The 21,941-nt window shown below is 37.9% G+C and overlaps 3 protein-coding genes and 1 long non-coding RNA gene across 12 annotated transcripts; all 4 read right to left on the reverse strand.

The window, feature by feature from the left end:
- Positions 1–279: 279 nt before the first annotated feature.
- LOC126583941 (pentatricopeptide repeat-containing protein At4g35850, mitochondrial-like) lies at positions 280–11,331 on the reverse strand. 7 transcript variants are annotated; one of them, XM_050248496.1, is made up of 12 exons: positions 11,162–11,331; positions 10,770–11,074; positions 10,597–10,662; positions 10,244–10,341; positions 10,022–10,139; positions 9,726–9,932; positions 9,254–9,330; positions 1,758–1,851; positions 1,225–1,290; positions 1,043–1,120; positions 803–904; positions 280–690 (listed from the first exon to the last, which is right to left on the reverse strand). In XM_050248496.1, the coding sequence occupies exons 1-12, from the start codon at positions 11,184–11,186 to the stop codon at positions 592–594; spliced, it is 1,335 nt and encodes a 444-aa protein (XP_050104453.1). In that variant the 5' UTR covers positions 11,187–11,331; the 3' UTR covers positions 280–591. The 7 variants fall into 7 exon arrangements, with proteins under 7 accessions (XP_050104453.1, XP_050104456.1, XP_050104454.1 ...); XM_050248499.1 differs by lacking the exon at positions 1,758–1,851 and adding an exon at positions 9,032–9,125; XM_050248497.1 differs by lacking the exons at positions 1,225–1,290; positions 1,758–1,851 and adding exons at positions 8,495–8,560; positions 9,032–9,125.
- Positions 3,387–4,651, reverse strand: LOC126583947 (uncharacterized). The gene is made up of 5 exons (XR_007609886.1): positions 4,485–4,651; positions 4,259–4,359; positions 4,038–4,165; positions 3,723–3,873; positions 3,387–3,613 (listed from the first exon to the last, which is right to left on the reverse strand). It is a non-coding gene; the product is annotated as an uncharacterized LOC126583947 (long non-coding RNA).
- Positions 11,332–14,248: 2,917 nt separating the features above from the next.
- LOC126583946 (uncharacterized) lies at positions 14,249–15,088 on the reverse strand. The gene has a single exon (XM_050248505.1). It carries the CDS (start codon positions 14,977–14,979, stop codon positions 14,536–14,538), a length of 444 nt encoding a protein of 147 aa, XP_050104462.1. The 5' UTR covers positions 14,980–15,088; the 3' UTR covers positions 14,249–14,535.
- Positions 15,089–17,852: 2,764 nt separating this feature from the next.
- Positions 17,853–21,671, reverse strand: LOC126583940 (E3 ubiquitin-protein ligase RGLG2-like). Of its 3 annotated transcripts, none has more exons than XM_050248492.1 (12): positions 21,426–21,671; positions 20,407–20,853; positions 20,213–20,297; positions 19,979–20,119; positions 19,777–19,887; positions 19,586–19,683; positions 19,150–19,229; positions 18,957–19,062; positions 18,720–18,847; positions 18,399–18,624; positions 18,254–18,310; positions 17,853–18,161 (listed from the first exon to the last, which is right to left on the reverse strand). In XM_050248492.1, exons 2-12 carry the CDS (start codon positions 20,746–20,748, stop codon positions 18,081–18,083), a joined length of 1,455 nt encoding a protein of 484 aa, XP_050104449.1. In that variant the 5' UTR covers positions 20,749–20,853; positions 21,426–21,671; the 3' UTR covers positions 17,853–18,080. The 3 variants fall into 3 exon arrangements, with proteins under 3 accessions (XP_050104449.1, XP_050104450.1, XP_050104448.1); XM_050248493.1 differs by lacking the exon at positions 21,426–21,671 and having other exon boundaries at positions 20,407–20,470; positions 20,519–21,408; XM_050248491.1 differs by lacking the exon at positions 21,426–21,671 and having other exon boundaries at positions 20,407–21,407.
- Positions 21,672–21,941: the final 270 nt, after the last annotated feature.

Consider the following 21,941-nt stretch of genomic DNA (forward strand, 5'->3'; position numbering starts at 1 on the left):
GTTATTTACAAATAAAAAGAAATAAATTTAATCTGAAAATACCTTTAAAGAAAAAGGATCATCGCCGGATCTTTTTCTCAAGGATCCAACAATCGTATCCATTCATTGTACATCGTATGATCAATTTTCGTTAAGTACTATTTATATTTGAATTTTAAATTTTAAACTTTAAATGATTTCTAACCGCACGATATATAATAAATGAACACGATTATTAGATTCCTAGAATCGGGAAAAGGATCCTTTTCTACCTTCAAATTCTGGTGCCAAATGGCAAGGTTTCAGCTCAATTATTACTAGTCAATTTCCCATTCACGGGCAATAAGTAAACTTGCAGGAAGAAAAACAATTCATTATTCACAACATCCTTGACGCATCCAGAAAAAATTAACTAAACTTAGATCATTGTTTTGGTAAACAAATAAACTTCAAAATGATATGCCCAATGTAACCCGGAGCACATGCCGTATGGTATCCCGAGCGTCCGATACCAGGACAAAACGATGTCTCATTTCCTTTGAAGTAGCAATAATCTCACTACAAGTAGAAGTCCATGAAATAGCTCCTCCTCGGAGCAACTTTCGTCATTGTTTATCTAATAGCTCGTCCAGGCCCCCTTCTGGCGCGAAGGTCATTGTATGTCCTCGTAACATGTTGCAGTCGTGGATCATCTTCAGGAATCTCACGTTTCTAGCATTTCAGAAACAGAAATGAAGGAAACAGTTGTCAAAAACCACAAAGATGACGCACTGAGTCCGATTATTAGGACTTATATTAATGCATCGTAAGGCCAGAGACTCACTTTTAATCCCTGGTAATATGCTTCTACGGAAAGGAATTGAGGAACTATTTTACTCGCTTCCATCAGGTCCTGGATATAGTTGGCAACACTATAACCTCCAGTCTGCAGAAAAAAACACAAAATAATTGTAGTAAGACAATCGAAACTAACATAAAATGCATAGACCCAGGACAGGTGAAGAATTCTCTCAATTCTTTATGGCAATATAGCAACTAGAGATAACTCTTTTAAGTTGCCCACCTCGTCACCAGCAGCTTGAAGGAGAAGATCACTCCCCATTTTTGGACTTAAGAAAAAGCTCCGGGAATTCATATTCACCTGCATTGGAACATGAAAACCTTAAAATGATTTTGACTAAGGCCATGATTTGAAATATCAAAAACTTGATTTAAGAATTACAAGCTGCAATAGACCAACCATACCAGTGTTTCTTCAGCAATTTTCATTCCCTTGGGAGCATATCCAATCATGGCTCCCTCCACAAGCGTCTACAGAAACATAGTTCAGCGTAAATTAGGGTATGCATCTGAATGATAAAAAGACTAATAACACATTAAGTGAAAAAAAATATTATCGTTTTGTTCGGCAGAGATGCTAAAACAAAGCATCAGGATACAATACGTTATAATAAGAAAAGATTAAGAACAAACAACTAGCCAGCCACATATTTCAACGTTACATATTACTTAAATAGGACAAACTGAACCAATTATACTTGTTCCTGGCACAATTATGTTTTGGATTTTAAACAAAAACATGAGAAAAACTGATAAAAATGGTTTCTACATAAGCTAGTCAATGAAGCAATAAAGTGATAATTCAGATTCTCTTAAACCAAGAACATTATTCTCACTTTTGAGTTTTGTCTACAACACAAAATCAAAGGACCAGTGTCCATATATGAAAAGAAAGTGATGTTTCATGACAAAAGAATTGTGTTTGTTGCCTAACTCACCGTATATAGTTCTACTACAGGAGGCTTTCCTGACTTCATATAGTCTTCAAAAGTTTGAACACCACGGTCAATGTCCCCTAAGTGTAGATAACACCTGAATAAAAAAAAAAATAGCAGTGAGGACAAACGGACACAACAGAATGAATTGAGGTTATATTAACCCACAAGTAAGACAATACATGTAGTGCATTTAATAAAATTTTGTAATAAAAGGTTACTTACCTCATTATTTGCAACACAATAAACAGATCGGGACTTTTTCCTTCCTTCACTAGCATCTCTTGAAGAGCTTCCATCACCTATTGCCAGAAGCTTGGAACGGAACCGGAGCGTTGTACACCGATTTTGGAGGCTTATGTGATTTTAGAATCTCCATATCAGAAGAGCAATGAGTGGTTCTTGAGTCTCCATCTACCTTGGCTGATCGTATATTGAATTCTTATAAACCAAATGTTTCCAAGGAGTTTAGTCCCATAACATATAATCTTGAAGATATGAATTGTATCAGAATAAATTTTGATGACTTCAAACTCGGCACCACTTTGTTTCCAACTCTAAAAGAGGTCTTTCCAGAAACGTACACCAACTATCTTGAGGTAACCCATATTACTTCTGATCGCTTAATACGACTAATTCATGTGCAATTTGTCTGTCCTATAACAAAGAAGAGTTGAAGGAGTGCAAATTTGTCTTGCTAAGATGCGAAGATAAAGACATGTATACATTCCTGAGATTGATCAAATTGTGTTGCGTCTACATAAACAAGAGTACAGGTTCAACGTTTTGTCTCAACAATCAAGTTTTCTGGGGACTTTTGAGGTTCTACGTATAGTGGTTGATCTCTTGATGACTGATTCTTTCCTTACAAAGCGCGGCTTATTTTATTAAGCTCCATTGTTGTTAGGCAAACAAAGAGTTTCAGATAACTTAATTGAAGATGTATCTTGTATGTTAGAATGCAACCGCGAAAGTCTCTATATTACTGCTGCAAAGACTGGTCAGGTGATTTATGGTTTGATGAAGCTGATGACAATGAAGTCTGTTGTGATTGTGGAATTCAAATTCCAGATGATGTAGAACACATAAAAAATACAAGGACGCCAAGTTTATTTTGTTAGTGGAGAAGGATTCCGTTTTCGATATTTTGAAGAAGGTAAAATTTTGCAACAATGTTGACTGTATAGTTATACCGGAGAAGGACAACTGTCAACATTGTTGCAAAATTTTACCTTCTTCAAAATATCGAAAACGGAATCCTTCTCCACTAACAAAATAAACTTGGCCTTTTGAGTCCCTGTATTTTTTAAGTGTTCGACATCATCTGGAATTTGAATTCCATGATCACAACCTACTTCATTGTTATCAGCTTTATCAAACCATAAATCATCAATACCTGACCAGTCTTCGCAGCAGTAATATAGAGACTTTCACGGCTGCATTCTAACATACAAGACACATCTTCAATTAAGTTATCTGAAACTCTTTGTTTGCCTAACAACAATGGAGCTTAATAAAATAAGGCGCACTTTGTAAGAAAAGAATCAGTCATCAAGAGATTAACCACTACGCGTAGAACCTCAAAAGTCTCTAGAAAACTTGATTGTTGAGACAAAACGTTGAACATGTGCTATGTTTCTGGAAAGACCTCTTTTAGAGTTGGAAACAAAGTGGTGCCGAGATTGAAGTCATCAAAATTTCTTCTGATACGATTCATATCTTCAGGATTATATGTTATGGACTAAACTTCTCGGAAACATTTGGTTTATAAGAATTTAATATACGATCAGCGAAGGTAGATGGAGACTCCAGAACCAATCTCTTCTCATTGCTCTTCGTCTCCGAGCTAGACGAAGACTCTGAAATCACAAAAGCCACCAAAATCGTTGTACGAAGCTTTGAATCCGGTTCCATTCCAAACAAATTTCTGGCAATAGGAGAATTGCAACACAATAAAACGATGCTTACCGCTGACAGTACATCTCCAGAAAGACGAGATTTGGTTTTTGCAGCATTATTTGCAACAGGTTTCTTTTGACGGAACCGGTGAATTACCTGATGTTCCAGCTGGCTATCAGATAGATCCGGATTGCTCTTTGAATCTTCTTCGGCCCTTTGCCTCTGTTAGAGAAGATCAGGTTGTGTAAGGGGACTTATTATATAGTCCAGCTATGGAGAGGAAGGCAAAACGATGTCAATAGAAATTTGAGACAGCTGCACTAAAACATATTCCTCGCCTACTTTTTCTGTAAAGTGAACACTCTTCAAATAATACACGAAAACTACTTCTTCAATCTTTCATCTATGGCACTCAAAGCACGGGACTTCTCAACTTTAGTGAGATAGAATCACACTCCTTAGCAGCAGAAATTTCTAAAGCTAGTTTTTGCTCCCGAGTGGCTTCTTGTAAGCTGCAATCAAACATTGCCGAATCAAGAAACAAGTAACAATAACGAAGCACAATAACAAGAAGCAACAAAATCCCAATCGTTAAGAGTCCGCACCAATCTCTTCAGTAAGATTATCCCACTTGAATTTACTCAAGTACTTGATATTCCAAAGATCATAGTAGAAAGACGACCTCTTCTTCCCACCTAAACACAACCTAACAACAAGCAAGCGGTATAAATTTTGTATCGAAGAAACACAACCGGAATGCAATGCATCCACAAACGCAAGCTGCAACAAATAAAATCCTCTAAGAAAAATATTTTAATTTGACATAGTTACCTATCTGTTCACCATTTAACATATTAGCAACTCTCTTAGCAACCCTTTTGTCAGAAAATTCAACCCACCTGCATTTGCGATAATTAGCGATTTTCCGACATACCCTCCCGGAAAACCAAACTCTTTCAATAAAGATTAACGATTTAATGCTTCTTTTTGCCTCTGAAATTTACCAGCTTTGATTTGAACACGACCAGAAGAATGGCAAGATAAAACCTCTGTATCTCTCCGTACTGAGAGAGCATCTGACGAAGCGTCGACGGATCCATGCGCGGCGGAATCCGACCCAAATAGCAAACCCCTCGCTGCTTCTCATCCTTCCGGCCTTCCTTCATCGATTTCTTCCCTTTGTTCTTTCTCTCCATTTCCATTGCCAATCTCCAGCCCCAATTCTATTCCCTTAAACCCTAAAACGCTGAATTCAAAGCTGAAAAAAATAAAATAACCCAAAACATGGAAAATTAATAAGAAAATCAAAGGATATCGAACTGAGATTTTCTGGATTAATAATTATGTATTAAAAATAAAGGTTAAATGTTTATGATTATTGGGTTATGGAATTAGCGTTCGTAGATTACCAGAAGAAGAGTGCGGCGATTCGACGGCGGTGAAGCTCTTGCTCTGCTGCTCAGTGAGTCTCTCACTGTCTTCCTTGGGTGGTTCGGTATGTGATCCCAAACTGAAAATAGGATTCCAAATCCCAAATCAAAAATTTTTGGAATGAGAATTTGAAGACCAACCCGAACCGAAATTTCGCTATTCCTAATTTTCGGTATTTCGGGATGATTCGGTATTCCCGAATTTCATACAAATTAAAAACAAATCTCAGTACAAGCCACAGTTTTTTGTGCAGACACCATCAGAGACATGGCAAAGCTTCATCATACCACATTGACAGTTACAAAACACACTTTCATTGCCACTTTCACAGTGCGTGGCAGGCAATTAAAAACGATTTCCTCTTCCGCTTCCATCGCCATGGTAATGAGAAAATATAACCCAAAACAAACACATTCACAGTAACGAAACACACTGTCATTGCCACAGATGTTATCTTCAACTCACATTCACTATGCATTAACTGTTACTTTACATCACGAAACCCAACCTAAACCCGCGTACCCTTACAAGCAGTGCAAACACCGGGAATCTCCCCCACTCCATCAGAATTCAGACATGCTTCTCCAAACACCCAACCAATTATCTCACACATTTCTGCTCAGCATTTTGGTACTGGGCTAAAAAAAGGAGAGGGCTCGATGGCTGTCTGGCCGAGGGAGGCTGGGATTCAAAGATGGAAATGAAATGAGGAGAGAAGGAAGGGTGGGCTGGAGAACCCCAAAAAAACGAATGGACGACACAAATCGATTCCAAACAATCGAACGGTTGAAATAATTCTAAATATAATTAAAAAATAATATATATATATATATTATTTATTTTTGGTTTGATATGGGATTAGGGCTGGAAAAAAATCCCGAACATCCCGAACCAAACCGAAAAAATTCCGATCTCAAACCGAAAACGTTCCTAACCGAAAATCCCGAATTGTTATATACTCGATCCCGAAAAATTCAGTACGGGATTCGGGATCACATTTGCTTTCATTCGGTAATCCCGAACCGAACCGAAACATTTATAAAATATATATTTAATTTTAAATAGGTTTTAAGAATTATGTGGACCATTGGATTAGTTGAGATTTAATCTCAACCGTCCAATCCAACTTAAGTTTTTCAGTCCTCTCGTCTCTGTCTCTCATTCTGATTCACATACACACACACATTCTCGAACTCTCTCTTAAGTCTCAACCCAATCTCATCTCTTTCAGTCTCGACTTCACAATCGTCGAGACACCGTTGTCCAAGAGTCGTCGCAGAAAAAAGAGGCGCCGTTGTCGCCAGAAGTAAGGAAGCATCGTCGTCAAGTCTCCTTCTGCAGAAGTATGAAGGAGGCGCCGTTGTTGCCATCCAAGGGTCGCCGCAGAAGATCTGACAACTTCGATTCCGCATCGTACACTGAGTCCAGTGGTTTCGATAGCCGCAACTCCTTTCCGGCGAGGAGCTCCAGGGAGCGAAAGGAACGAAGCAGTTGTAGAAAAAGCAGCCGCCGCAATGAGTGATGAGATTTCTAGGTTGATTTCGAAATATAAGGTTTTATTTCAAATTCTTTTGCTGGGTTGATTTATAGGGTTTGTCAAGATTGGGGTTGAATCTGTTTTGATTGTTTCCTGATCTGCAATTGGAAAAACTACTTTGTAAAACAATTTTGAATTTTGAATAGATGAGTTTTGTATAATCCAATCCCGAACCGAAATACCGAAAAATTTCGGGAATCTCAAACTTCGGGAATACTGAAATATCGATTCGGTTTTGAGTTTTGAAATTCCGTCCCGAAAGGGATCGGTTTGGGTTTGAGTTTGAGCTTTTCGGTTCGAGATCCTGACCCGAACCACCTCTATATGGGATACCATTGAGGAGACAATATCGATTTCCGTACCAAAATATTGGAATCGGTTCGGTATGTTATCCCGAAATTTTTGGGAATTTTGGTTTGAGACTTTTTTTATTTTGAGATCGGAATTTTTTTGGTTTGGTTTGGAATTTTCGAGAATTTTTTCCAGCCCTCCTACAAAGATGGCTTCTTGAGTTTACACATGATACGCACCGTTTCGCTTCTCTATATATAATTGGGCTTTTTTCTGCAGCCCAAAGGGCCCAAAATATAAGGTTCGGGCTTTGCTCAAGCGATGAAATTGTTTGCTTCCTAAAAAGAACGTTACTCGGTGATACTAGTAATTCACGTGTTAATATGTTACAAAGTTAAAGTGCAGATAATATTAACACATAGATACATGTGTTGTAACATATATCACTAGGGTGGTCTCCGCTCCGGCAAATAGCTCGAATTTGTAGTTTTTAGGGTAAGAGAATTGAGTTAAGACACAAAATGAACCAACCATAATAATTGACCTCAAACTCGCCAGTTATGAAAATTGAACTTGATAATTCCGACTTACAAGTAAAGAGGAATAAATAATTGGGAATACCTTTAAATTCTAGTGCCAAATGGCAAGTTTTCAGCTCAATTATTACTAGTCTATTTCCCATTCACGGGCAACAAGTAAAATTGCAGGAAGAAGAAAAATCATTATTCACAACATCCTTGACGCATCCAGAAAAAAATTAACAACTTAGATCATTGTTTTGGTAAACAAAAAAACTTCAAAAAGATATGCCCGATGTAACCCGGCGTACGCCGTATGGTACCCCGAGCCTCCGATACCAGGACAAAACGATGCTCATTTCCTTTGAAGCAGCAATAATGTCACTACAAGTAGAAGTCCATGAAATAGCTCCTCCTCGGAGCAACTTTCGTCATTGTTTATCTAATAGCTCGTCCAGGCCCCCTTCTGGCGCGAAGGTCATTGTATGTCCATGTAACATGTTGCAGTCGTGGATCATCTTCAGGAATCTCACGTTTCTGCCATTTCAGAAACAGAAATGAAGGAAACAATTGTCAAAAACCACAAAGATGGAGTCCGATTATTAGGACTTTTATTACTACATCGTAAGGCCAGAGACTCACTTTTAATCCCTTGTAATATGCTTCTACGGAAAGGAATTGAGGAACTATTTTACGCGCTTCCATCAGGTCCCAGATATAGTTGGCAACACTATAACCTCCAGTCTGCAGAAAAGAGCACAAAAGATTTGTAGCAAGACAATCGAAACTAATACAAAATGCATAGACCCAGGACAGGTGAAGAATTCTCTCAATTCTTTATAGCAATAGAGCAACTAGAGATAACTCTTTTAAGTTGCCCACCTCGTCACCAGCAGCTTGAAGGAGAAGATCACTCCCCATTTTTGGACTTAAGAAAAAGCTCCGGGAATTCATATTCACCTGCATTGGAACATGAAAACCTTAAAATGATTTTGACTAAGGCCGTGATTTGAAATATCAAAAACTTGATTTAAGAATTAGAAGCTGCAATAGACCAACCATACCAGTGTTTCTTCGGCAATTTTCATTCCCTTGGGAGTATATCCAATCATGGCTCCCTCCACAAGCATCTACAGAAACATAGTTCAGCGTAAATTAGGGTATGCATCTGAATGATAAAAAGACTAATAACACATTAAGTGAAAAAAAATATCATTTTGTTCGGCAAAGATGCTAAAACAAAGCATCAGGATACAATACGTTATAATAAGAAAAGATTACGAACAAACTACTAGCCAGCCACATATTTCAACGTTACATATTTATTAAATAGGACAAACTGAACCAATTATTCTTGTTCCTGGCACAATTATGTTTTGGATTTTAAACAAAAACATAAGAAAAACTGATAAAAATGGTTTCTACATAAGCTAGTCAACGAAGCAATAAAGTGATAATTCAGAAATCAGATTCTCTTAAACCAAGAACATTATTCTCACTTTTGAGTTTTGTCTACAACACAAAATCAAAGGACCAGTGTCCATATATGAAAAGAAAGTGATGTTTCATGACAAAAGAATTGTGTTTGTTGCCTAACTCACCGTATATAGTTCTACAACAGGAGGCTTTCCTGACTTCATATAGTCTTCAAAAGTTTGAACACCACGGTCAATGTCCCCTAAGTGTAGATAACACCTGAATAAAAAAAAAAATAGCAGTGAGGACAAACGGACACAACAGAATGAATTGAGGTTATATTAACCCACAAGTAAGACAATACATGTAGTGCATTTAATAAAATTTTGTAATAAAAGGTTACTTACCTCATTATTTGCAACACAATAAACAGATCGGGACTTTTTCCTTCCTTCGCTAGCATCTCCTGAAGAGCTTCCATCACCTAGCATAATGTGAGAAGTGAAGACATAAGAATCAAATTTTTATGGCAAAGGGAAAAGAGAAGGGAATCTTACCAGGCAACTTAATTTATGGTGGTATTGTTCAAACCATACAGCATTTCTTCGTAGTTTGATTTATAACATAATGAAAGAAAAAACTAAATAATGCTAGGGAGTACGAATCACGAGAGCCTCTCATGGTCATAAAACTTATGAACCATGTAGTCCCACATCCATGCATAGAGCGGTATATTGTTAGGTAGATATGGATATTGCCCAATAACAAAAGATTGAAAGTACAATATCAACAAACCAAGAAAAAGAACCTGCAAGCAAACAAGATACAATGGTTTCTTTAGTGGTGTGGAGATAAGATAATAGATATGTGAGACATTACCTCTACATTCCTGAGGTCTGCACAAGCATGGAACGCAGCATGATACACGGTTAGTTGCCTATTCAGAAACCCACCCCTATGAGAATATTCAGCAGTTGGCATATTATACAACTCTTCTTCCGTCACACCCATCATCACATTTTCAGCAGTCATACTTGATCCTTCAACCGATGACCACTCTTTTGATCGCTCAACAAACTCTATAATCTTTAGTGCAAATGGAGAATATAAGAGCTTTGAACAGAAACAAAATAAAAGCTTACTCAAACCAGAGGAGAAAACGATTAAATAATTACTTTGGTGCCGAAATCATCTGGTAAAAGGGTTTTGTTCCTAAGTGCAGTTACAAGTCCAGCGTAGCAGAACCTGTTTAGCCCAAGACCAGCAGCAGTCATGTCACGGACAATTGCATACCTGCATCAACAATGCAATGCAGAATTAACTGCATGAGGCACAAAATCAACATTTGGAATAACGAAACAAGCACGGAAAACCAGAGCATAAAAGAAGAAACATACACTCGATCTAATCGGCCAGTAGCTGCGCACGCATTGAGCAGACACATGTAGGTCTGTACCTTGGGTGACACTTCATAGTTCTTCATGTCTTCCAAAATCTATTGAAATAGATCACATCAAGACATAGTGACATACCCACATTCCCTTGTTAATGATCAGACAGGGCTATAAACAGCAAAAAACCTAGAGTACATCACTTTACGGCATACATTTGCTATATTTAACGGCCAAATGTTCGGTGAACAATCCAACAGAATTTAGCCAGTATCCGCTTAAAATGCAATGTATACTATGCATCGATGTACATTGTGCAATATAGAAGGAATCTTACAAGTGGCAGTAAAAACCCGCACCTGAATCGCTTGATCAGAGTGCTTGCACTTCCCACACAATGTGATCAATATGTTGTACATATTAACCTACAACAACGCAATCGAATCAACATCCACACACACACGCGCGCGCGCGCACATTTTCCGAAATAACGACACAAAAATGCCGATACAAATTTAAACAAATGACATACATCAGGGGCCAAGCCCATGGATTTCATCTGGTCAGCGAAGAAGAAAGCGTCCTGCAAGCTCGAGCCTTTGAGGGTGCCCAGTATGAGCGACCGGAAGCTGTCCTGGTCAGGCTGGACGCCGTCGAGCATCATATCCTCATACGCATCCCTCAGCAGGAAATGCTTCCTCTGAGCAGTGAGGGAATTGAACACGCTGTTGTACTCCGACACGTTGTTGGCATAGTTCCTCTTCGCGTATTCCTCCGTCGTCACCGCCGCCGCAAAGTACCGCCGTCCCAGAGCTCGCAGCGCAGGCCGACACTGAGCTGCAGCGGCATGATTCAGTATTAACATTTTGTTTCCAAAACTTCAAAAAATTAATGGAAAATCAGAGCTCTGAAGCTTTGGATTACCAGCAATGGATTGGAGGATTCTCATGGTTTTTGCTCTGATGCTGACTCGCTGTGCGACTCAGTGATTGAGAGTGGCGAGTTTATCTGTTTCTAAACCCCCAAACCCTCTTTCCTTTCTGCGTTTCCTTCGTTTTTCCCTGCGTTTCCCTCGTTCGCTGGCTCGAACAGATAAAACGCAACGTTTTCATGCGATTTTACCATGTGTTGGCTTTTTATGGACTACATTTAAATGGGCCCATGTATTAAAGCCTGTGATATTGTCGTGGTCTATGAAGCCCAAACACTGATTTCAAGAGGCCCGTTTAGTGGCTGAGGACCCCACAAGATTAGGGTTTGATTCGGTTTAGAGCTTCGTCGGTATAATGATTTGACCAAACACTGACCACTTAGTTTGCATACCGAGACTTTCAATTCGAATCGGATGTGTAAACCGAACCATTAGTTTATTTTGATCTACATTTATTTTTTTGGGCACAAATCTTTAGTCCACTCGAGTTGAGTTCTTCTTTGATCCTCACTGTTCGGAGCTTAGGAACCAGGAAATTCGAATGATTCAAGAGAAAGAGATTAGGGTATTTAAGTCTGGTTTGGTAATGGGGTAATTCTGAAAAAAAGTTGGTATCAAAAAAAAAACTGGGAGTTTTTTTGTGTTTGGTAAACATTTAGCTTCAGTTTTTTTTCACAGTTTTTTGTGAAAAAAAAAAAACCAAAAACAAAAAACTGCAAAACCCAGCTTTGAAAAACCGGCTTTTTTCACATCTGTTTTACATAAAAGTTTACCAAACACTATAATACTGCTTTTTTTTTCAAAAGCACTTTTACAAAAAAATTTACCAAATACTCTGCTACTTTATTTCACAGCTGTTTATTCTCACAGCACAGCAGAATCAGTTTTTTTTCAAAGCACAGCAATACCAAAACAGCCCTTAGTTTGTATGAGGTAGGCGAGTGAAATGAGCTAACAAAGATAGTCGGATTCAATTTGAGTGTTTCTGAATTTTCTGATTCTTAGACTCTAGACAATAAAATCCAAAGAGAATTTCAACTCAGTCCACTCCTATTGATTCCATTGCTTCTATATAAAGAAACTTGTAATTAGGTCACTTCATGTTAAAACATTGTCCAAATTAAATCTACTCTGAGTATGTTAACTCACTAAACATATGGTGTAATTTTGACAAAAACAATTGTTAGTAATACGAGATTCGAACTTGATGCAAATGAACGAATATACTCTACGGACCAAATAACTCAGCAAATCTCTAAATAATATAAAACATATCTAATTAGTCATGTCATATCTCAGCCAAAGCTATGATCTTAGTCTTGATATTGCACAATTAACTGATGTGAGATTATGGTAGAATTGTTTCGTTTTTGGAGATTTGACACGTTTAATTATGAATTGATGGATGAAGTTGAACATCGTCATTATAGTTGGATATCAGAGTGCGCAACAAATAAGACTAACAAAATAGAAATATTATTAAACAAACGAGAATGCCGAAACGGCTACAAAACCCTAAGAGACTACATTGTGAATGACTTAATTCTCAAACTAAATTACAAGCTCTATTTATAGAGCAATAAACCTAAGAAACCCTAATGCATAAATGCCAAAAATACCCTACTACAAAATCAAATCAAATCTCTAATTAATTTCCTAAATAAACCTAATAAATTCCAACACCTCCCTTCAAACTCATGGCTCAACACGACATGGGTTTGCCAAAGTAGATGTGGATGCAAGACTTCAAATTCTAGTGCCAATATCAATACCGATGCCGATGCCAATGTCAATACCGATGCCGATGCCGATGCCAATGTCAATACCAATGTCAATGCCAATGCTGATACCGATGCCAATATCAATACCAATACCAATGCCAATGCCGATGCCGATGCCGACTACCATGCCCAATGCAAGAATACACGGGCCACAAAACAACCATATTTTTTTCTTTTTTTTCTTCCTTCTTCATTTTCGTGGTTTTTTTTTTGTTTCCTTCTTTTCTCCTTCGTCCCCTTTTTTTATTGGGAACTTTAACGAAAAACACCCGGTACTGTTCACTTTAACGAAAAACCACATTTTTACACTAAAAAGTCAATCCTGGTACTATTCACTTTACCCTTTATTTTGTCCTTATCATTAAAACTCAAAGTTTTCAAGCTCTTTTCATTAGTTTTCCTTTTTTTATTTGCTGGGGAATCTTCTCCTCTACAAGCAAAACTTTTTTTTTCATTCATTTTTCTTTTCCTTGCAAACAATCAATACCAACTAACAAATCTAAAACGAACGACGACAAAGGCAAACAAATTGATACCAACGAGAATGGATTGAACCCTAAGGATCGAACCCGCTCTGATACCAAGTTGAATATCAGAATGCGCAACAAACAAGACTAACAAAATAGAAATATTGTTAAACAAATGAGAATGCCGGAACGGCTACAAAACCCTAAGAGACTACATTGTGAATGACTTAATTCTCAAACTAAATTACAAGCTCTATTTATAGAGCAATAAACATAAGAAATCCTAATGCGTAAATGCCAAAAATACCCTACTACAAAATCAAATCAAATCTCTAATTAATTTCCTAAATAAACCTAATAAATTCCAACAATTACTAATAACCCTACACTGATAAGTGATAGCAAATCATAATATTTATATGTAACTTGCAACTCCCAGCTGCCAACTCCCTTCCATATTTATTTGCGTTTGGTGCAAAGTACACGACCAGATATTTCCATTCATTTAATTGAGTTGTTGGTTGTGATTAAGTCCCAATTGCAAATTGCAACGTGCCAATGTCCCATTTTGTCCGTGTCGGCGATACACCAAATGTCATAATATTAGTGGTTAAATTTTTTTTTAAATATCTAACAATTTGTATTATGACAATTGGTACGGCCCAAATTTTTTATGTAATAATCATTATATTTATTGTTAATAATTAGTTTATGGAAAATTTATGAGTTGGGTGTGGTGACTGGGGAAAGTAAGGCCAAAGTGATCAGAAGCGATGTTATAAATTTCTTGGGCAACATTTAAACTTAAATAAGCATAAATGATCGATCACTCTTTAATTTACTAGTGCACTGTCTTAATTAACTAGCATAACTTAAATTTACATAATACATAAGAATTTGATTATATTATTATGTGCTTATGAGCATTACAAATAAAACACAAGCGATATTTGTGACAAAAAAAAGCTAGAAAACTCGTTAACATTCAAAATAAAGCCCATCATGAGGATATGCAGGTGGTGCCATTATCGGTCCTGAAAGGATGCGGTCTCATCGCCCGGCCTTGAGGGGGTGTAGGTGGTGCCGTCGTCGGCCTTGAGGGGCGTATGACCGAATGGATTAAGCAATGTTTTTGCTTGGGAGGGCATAGGGTTTGCTGAACTGAAGGGAATGCTGAGTAGTAGTGCCCTTCTTGTGAAGGGCCTTCAACGAGGAAGGGCTGACCTGCACGAACAAATAGTTGCCAGCAAAGAGATCACCAAAGTGCGACTGCCCTTCCTTGAACCTCCTCACCACCTTTTCACACAGAGCAGAAATCACCCTCACCTTCCTCCTCAAGGACAACAACCTCCTCAGGCTCGGAACTCTGAGCTTGAACGATCTCCTACGAATGTGAACCCTTCTGAACGGTCTAAACCTGCACCAACTGGTAGTAGAATTGTTTGTCCTTGATCTCACCACCACTCTGTTTGTCTCGAAATCGAACTCGTCGTCATCGAGATCTTCTTCGTGTGTGAGTCTTCGGTAAGCAGGGAGCTTGGAGGAAGAAGAAGATGAGGTCATTGGAGATAACTTCAAAATGTTGTTTGGAGTTGGATGGGAATTGTGAGGGATATGAGATAATGGTGTTTGGGTTGAGTTGTTGGGTTTTATTTTCTTTGGGTTAGGGTTTGGACAATAATGTGATAGGGGAAATATGTGGTTCGAGGAAGTTTCATTCAATGAGACAAACAAGGTGGGTCAGTTATTTTCTTGTAGCAAACAAGCAAAGCAGATGAGGTGGTGAGGTGAAGTTAATGCTTTAGCCAATATCAACTGTTTTATGTACTTGGCCTAACAAACAAGTTGTGTTTATCATGTTCATGTATTATGCTATATATATTATCTTAATAAGTCATATCGTATCATGTCATATTTATTATCTTAATTGTTTCTTAACAGGTGCTCTGATAGTAACTTGATTTGTTAATGGGTCATGCCGTTTCATATTGAGTTAATGGGTCATGTAAGAAATTATTATGCCTAATGTATAGATCTAGAAAGCGATATATTATCAGATTCTTAATGATGACCCAATAACGATCTAACTCGTTAATGGACAACCCGATAATGAATTGACTCGTTAACAGGTTGATGCAAAACCTGTTATTTTCATGTAGTTCATGTCAGGTTAACAAGTCGTGCATGAAATTGACAGACTAGCATTATCACACTGGAATATAGAGTTTAGTTGAAGATACGTACTGTTACTAATTTGCTTTCAAATTATAACATATGTTAAGTATAACAAAATTTCCTTTTTGGATATTCAGAAGGTGTAAATCTAGGCAACAAAAGAGCTTAGTACTTCAACTAGAGGAGCGACCAGTTAGTTCACTAAACCTCAACCTAGGGTCACACATTCTACATGTTCGAAGGATTCAGTGCTGAAAAACTGACTCCTCTCATAAACTGCGTTCTTAGAATGATCATCGTTGTACTCTAATGGATGACATAACTAATAAGTCGTCTATTCTATTGTAATATTATAACACATAAATTAATAGTACAAAAAACACCATGCATGATGCATCACACTCTTTTAGACAAAAACAACATATTGATATAGAGATAAAGACATCCAACTTTAACACGCTTGTCACCGATTTGAAGAATCGAGTGTCACTACCACTTCCAAGAAACGTGACACCTCCGTCACTCTTTCAGGCCTCAATCCAACACCGATGGAGAAAGAAAATGACCACACAACACATGAACCCCTTGATTCCACAACTAAGTCATACGTGTCTACTACCAACAATATTTATTTTATCCCTTTTCCTTTCATGAAAAAGTAATCGATTGCCTCAAATAATTGTATAAATTCTTAAGGCTTCGTTTAGTAAGTCGGCAAGATTTTGGGTCATATACCTTGTGACCCATGTTTAAAACAATTCGTACTACCCATGCCGATTTCGTGGACCTAATAATGATAAAATTTTAGGGTTAAGAATTTTGTTTGTCAGTGTGTAAGAGGTCAAAATGTATTTTAGTCATTGTACTTTAATTTAACGAATTCGATTGTTATTTTACTAAAGGTTAATATTTTTTAACCACACATTGAGGGAAGTGATCAAAATTGTTAACGGCAAACAAATAAATTTTGACTTATAACAACGACCAAAAGTCTTTAACTAAAAAGTTTAGGTAGAGATACCCAACAAGATTGTACTTCTAACCTAAAAATTTAGATAAAAATGCGGAACGGAGCCTATATTTTAGTCCCACTCAACCCCACATTAGACCAATGCAACTTTTCCAAAGTTTCTCTCCCTGATTACATCCAGTCGACACACGAAGCTTTGAAAGCAAGCCATGCTCAATTATTTGAATTGTTGCTTTGCTTTTGCCATAAGCAATGGAAAGGAATCTAGGGATCTGGAGAGGATCCCTTTCAATAAGCAATCATCTAATCACTTGGACGATGGGACCACCATCCACAAGAAGTCAACCTCCCAAGAAATAGTAGACCACCATCTCCTATTTTACGACTCGAGATCCTTACCGAATTTCTGTGTTCAGAATCGTCAGATTTCAATTTATTGCAAATCCTACGATCACATTAGTCAATTTTACTAGTTCACCTCGAGGGTCAAAATCTCTTCCTTTTAAACGGTCCAGTTTCTCAATCTAACAGGACTGTGAAATCCGAAGAGGATGTGAATTCCTACTTTACCCCAAAGAAAGAAAAGAAGAGGATCACTGGATCGGCATCTATAAAGCAAACGCAACAATGAAATTACAAATATGTACAGAGGGCAGCATTTCATTTCTTTTTCTTCTTTTTAAACAACCCAAAAAACATACCAGACACCTGGATCATTGTCAACATATGTTGGATTCGACCAACCAATTACAAAACAAAAGCTACTAGACTCATCATATTGTCTTATTTTTCCACCTACCTTAAAAAATTTAAAAAGTTAAAATACTATTTCCCCACCCATTATTATTCCCCAAATAACCTTTAATATATACATACATATGAAATTCTAAAATTCTCTCTTAAAAAATATAACAAATAATATGTAAAAAAAACCACTAATTAAGGTCTGCAAATGCAATGAAACCAACAAAGGTATCCAAATTCAAAAGAATTCGACAACGATAAATTAAAAAATACGATTGACAAATTCAAATAACCTACACAAGTTATTCTTCTACATTTTCAATGAAACATAATATTCTACCTCTTCCGTAAAAGCATCACTTCCACCTCTTAGATGGAAAAGTCATCTTCTGAGTCCATTGATATTTTTTTACTTTTTCTAAATGAAAGGAGATGAAAATATGAGTTAGGATTTACGGTAGACAAATCGTCTCCGCCCATTTTTTTTTTTTTAAATTAAGCAAAACGAGATAATTAATGTCCTTATCAGTCTTTTTGCAAATGGACAAATTTGTAATTAAAAATTTCATTAAAAGATAGGTGAAAAGATAAGACATTGGGATGGGAATAACATCACTCTTACCAAACCTAATAACCTCCTGCTGATCACCTAAAGCAATGGACTACAAAGAATGTGATTTTAAAAAAAAAAATTTATATATATATATAAAATTAAATTAAAAAAAAATTCCCAATACAAACAATGTCAGCACTCTGGCACGAAAGAGAGTCGTCATTAATACAGTTTTATCCGGGTTTGGATTGTCGTTCTGCATATTGGGCACGAATGAAGATCCTGTCCACAGTCGCAACATGTCTGCGCCGGAAACATAACACTGAGAAGTAAGAACATGGTGCTAACAATATGATCGTCTCAACTCATCTTAAAACTATAACTCAAAAATGTACCTGATGCCCGCAACCAAAGGCCATGTCTTTCGAATTCGTAAGGCAAATGGGGCAAACCTGTTCAACACCATATAAAATGTTCACCCATGAGTGCTACAAACGCATCAAAACAGGTTTAAAGGTGGCTGCTGAGAAGTTCGCATACCTGATGATCATAGGTAGAACTGGGAGCAGATGGAGCTGTACCGACGGAACTGCTGTCTCCATAATAAGGGGGAACACTAGGCTCATAACTGGTAGTTTGAGAAGGTTTCGTGAAAGATGGTGTACTGAAACCGGTACCACGGGAAGGTTTTGAGCTGCTGAAAGATGACGCACCATACACTGGTGGGGGAAGAGGAACCCTCTCAGGAATATTGCCCTTCCGACCACTGCCCATTTCAAGAACAATATTGTGTATTAACATTAAGTACACAGTGGTATTCAAAAAGCTTTTAGAGATGAGAAATATGGACAGCATTGTTACCCCAGTAAGCTAAGTTCTAATGTCGCTTTATACTGAGAAGGAATTTCCATCAAGGCTGCTAGAGCAAATTCCGTCTCCTTTCTTGATGGTGGCACGTTCTTTGACATAATTTGCGTAAAATTCACAAACTACAGACAACAAAATAAATTTGCTTTCCAGTTAAGTACTTTCCAATAATCATAAACAAGCGATCATGAGTAACATAAAGAAACTCGTATTAAAATGCTGGGAACTTACTTGGAAATTATCAAATTCCCGAGTAGGAATATTGTCATCAAATTCTTTCATCATGTCCCAGGGCCCATCTCCAACACCAACTAATATAATTGATAGAGGGAGCTTGCTGTGATAAAATAAGTGTACAAGATAAATAACGGTTGGTAAAAAAACAACGCCGCATGTTTAGGAAAAAAAAAACTACCACACTCACCTTGCTGCAACAATGGCATTAACTGTGTTCTGCTCCTGAGGGCTCAGCCTGCCACGTTCAGTATCAACACTTCTAGTTACCTAAGGCAAAAAATCACATTACGTCAGAAAAAAATATTGGGAAAACTTGCGATTACAATACAACATTGCCACTTGCAACCATCATAAAACAGGAGAGCAAGTATCAGCAGAGCTCGTTAAGAATAGCTATCATACAAGATTACGCCTATGGCCTCTCCAAGAACCTAACTTATCACACAACTTAAGAAGGAGATAGGGCAGGATATCCGCAAGCGGATATCCTGAACTGTGATAGACTTTAAAACCAAACAGCCAATTCCCATAAGAAAAGGCAGGAATTTCCTTCATAGATAAAACAAGATTATAGCACGGCCGGCGTATACTCTACTAAATAAAACAAGATTGAAGCAAGATACCTGGCCATCTGCAATAATCAACAGTACATGGTACTGGCCGTGACTCTCCTCAACAATAGTCATGGCCTGTTCAATTACAGGTGCAAATGAAGTCGGTCCTGCCAAACATAACGAGATAACGTAAGACGACTGGTTAGCTGATACAATGATCATGTCAAGAAACAAGTATATATAGGAAGCATCAGCCAAACCTGCAAGCCGTAGCTTAGGAACAATTTCCCTGTAGCGAGTCAATACTTCCTCGAATCCATTGCAATATCTATCATCATAGAAACTAAAGACATCTTGATCATGAGTTGACGCTGCAAAGTGACAAAGTGATGATTATCATCCCAGGTTTGAAAGAACAAAACCTTAGACAAACAAATCGACAATAAATAAATAAAACCTTACCATCTCCAAAGCCGAAACAGGGAATTAGGTTATCCTCATCAAAAACAGCCAAGGTCTTTCCAATTATGGATATCGCATGTTCATAGGGATTTGGCGTATTCCCAACGTGATGCAAGCTTTTCCGGTGAAATGACCTCGCACCTATTTACACAACCAATTTCAGTATCTTCCACAGCAACACATACACAATTTACACTAAATTATTTGAGGAGATAAGATATTAATGGGCTTAACCTGTCCATTCATTGCTCTTTGTGAAATCAATACCGACGATAAGATTGGAAGACTCGAGACCAGCACGTGCAAGAGCCTCCGTCACCTGAAAACAAGTAAAGTTGAGTCAACATAATTAACCATCTCAGGCGGTTAACAAAACTTTAACCAAAAAACAGGGAAGCTTGCAGAAGATACCGCCGCGCTAATCTTACCTCCTCCAGGGAATTGTAAGAATCAGCAATTCTGGAATATCTCCTATCGAACTTCTTCTCATGCCGAGGAGCTGCAGGAGCAGCCGGCCGAGGGGCAGCAGGAGCAGCCGGTCGAGGGGCTGCAGGAGCAGCGTACTCGGGGGCATAGTAAGGCTGTGCTGTTGGATAGGATTCCGGGGGTGGTGGTGGTGGATAGCTCTCACTTTCTTGACCATATGACGGTTGAGCATGTGGCGATTCAGAATATGTTGGCTGATCATCCGAATACCCGTCCCACGCAGAACTCCATCGAGTAGACGAATCCGGCCTATAGATCCCCTCTTTTGAACTGCTCCCACCCATTAACCCAACTCAGAATAAATTCCCAAAATCTAAAAGGAATCCTGTTTCCCCTTTTCCTTAAGAATGCAGCCCACAAAAATCAACCGAACGAGTCGAAATCCGCACCTACAAAGCAGCCAAAACAAAACCCAGAAAGCAGAAACTATAAACTCAAATCCGCACCTAAAAAGCAGCCAACCGGAAAACGAAAACTTTGATTTATAAATACACCCCCACAAGGCAGCCAAAACAAACCCCAGAAAGCGAAAACTTTGAATTCAATACCGGTGGGCGCATATATATGTGAGGACTCGAAAACAGAGTTCGGAACAGGTGAGGATTGGTGGAAGTCTCTAAGAGAGTTCGTATTCAGTTTTGCAAATTTGAAGGGGGATTTGGAAGGCTCAAGGAAACAAAGTTGGACACGACTCGTTCATACCATTACAAAATTGTATTCACCGCCGACTTAAAATAAACCCCTGTTCTGCTAAGTTTTCTACCTTCGCCGAAAATTAGGCGCCATGTGTCGCTTCCACCGCAAGCCACAAAAAGGAAAGATTTTGATTACGCACCCACCAAAACTAATAAAATTCGCAAATCGAAAATCACATGTGTAATGCAAAGAGCAAGAAAAGACAAAATACTGAAACGACCTCAGGAAAGTCAGAGCGGCACTGTTCGATCTCGATCGTACGTACCTGAGGAGGAAGGAGGGCTCTGAAACATGGCGAGCGGTCGCCGATGGAAGACTTGGAGTGATGAGAGAGAGGGAGACTGAGTTAGGTTTAATTAGTAGATTAATGGGTTGGTGGATCTAATTAGTCGATTATAAATATATGATTAGAAAGTGGGGAGGCTCCCCTTTTTGGAAGAAAGTGGGAAGCTTTAGCTCTCTACTTTTTCTGAGTTCTCTTTTGAAAAGCTGAATATTTGAGAAATCGGAATCAGAGGAAATTTGGGGCTCTCGGTTCATGGAAGTTTCGCCGAAGTGGGTACCGCAATAATGGCTGTTACTGTTTTTGGATTCGGTGTTTTTGAAAACAGAAATTGAAAGTTTTTGAGTTCTGTTTTTTTTTTTTCCAGTATTGTTTATTTTAACGAAAAATCATATTTTTATACTAAAAAGTCAATTCCGGTACTATTCACTTTACTATTTATTTTGTCCTTATCGTTAAAACTCAAAATTTTCAATACATTTTCATTAGTTTTCCTTA

This window comes from Malus sylvestris, chromosome 9 (genome assembly GCF_916048215.2).
Source record: "Malus sylvestris chromosome 9, drMalSylv7.2, whole genome shotgun sequence".
Taxonomy (NCBI): domain Eukaryota; kingdom Viridiplantae; phylum Streptophyta; class Magnoliopsida; order Rosales; family Rosaceae; genus Malus; species Malus sylvestris.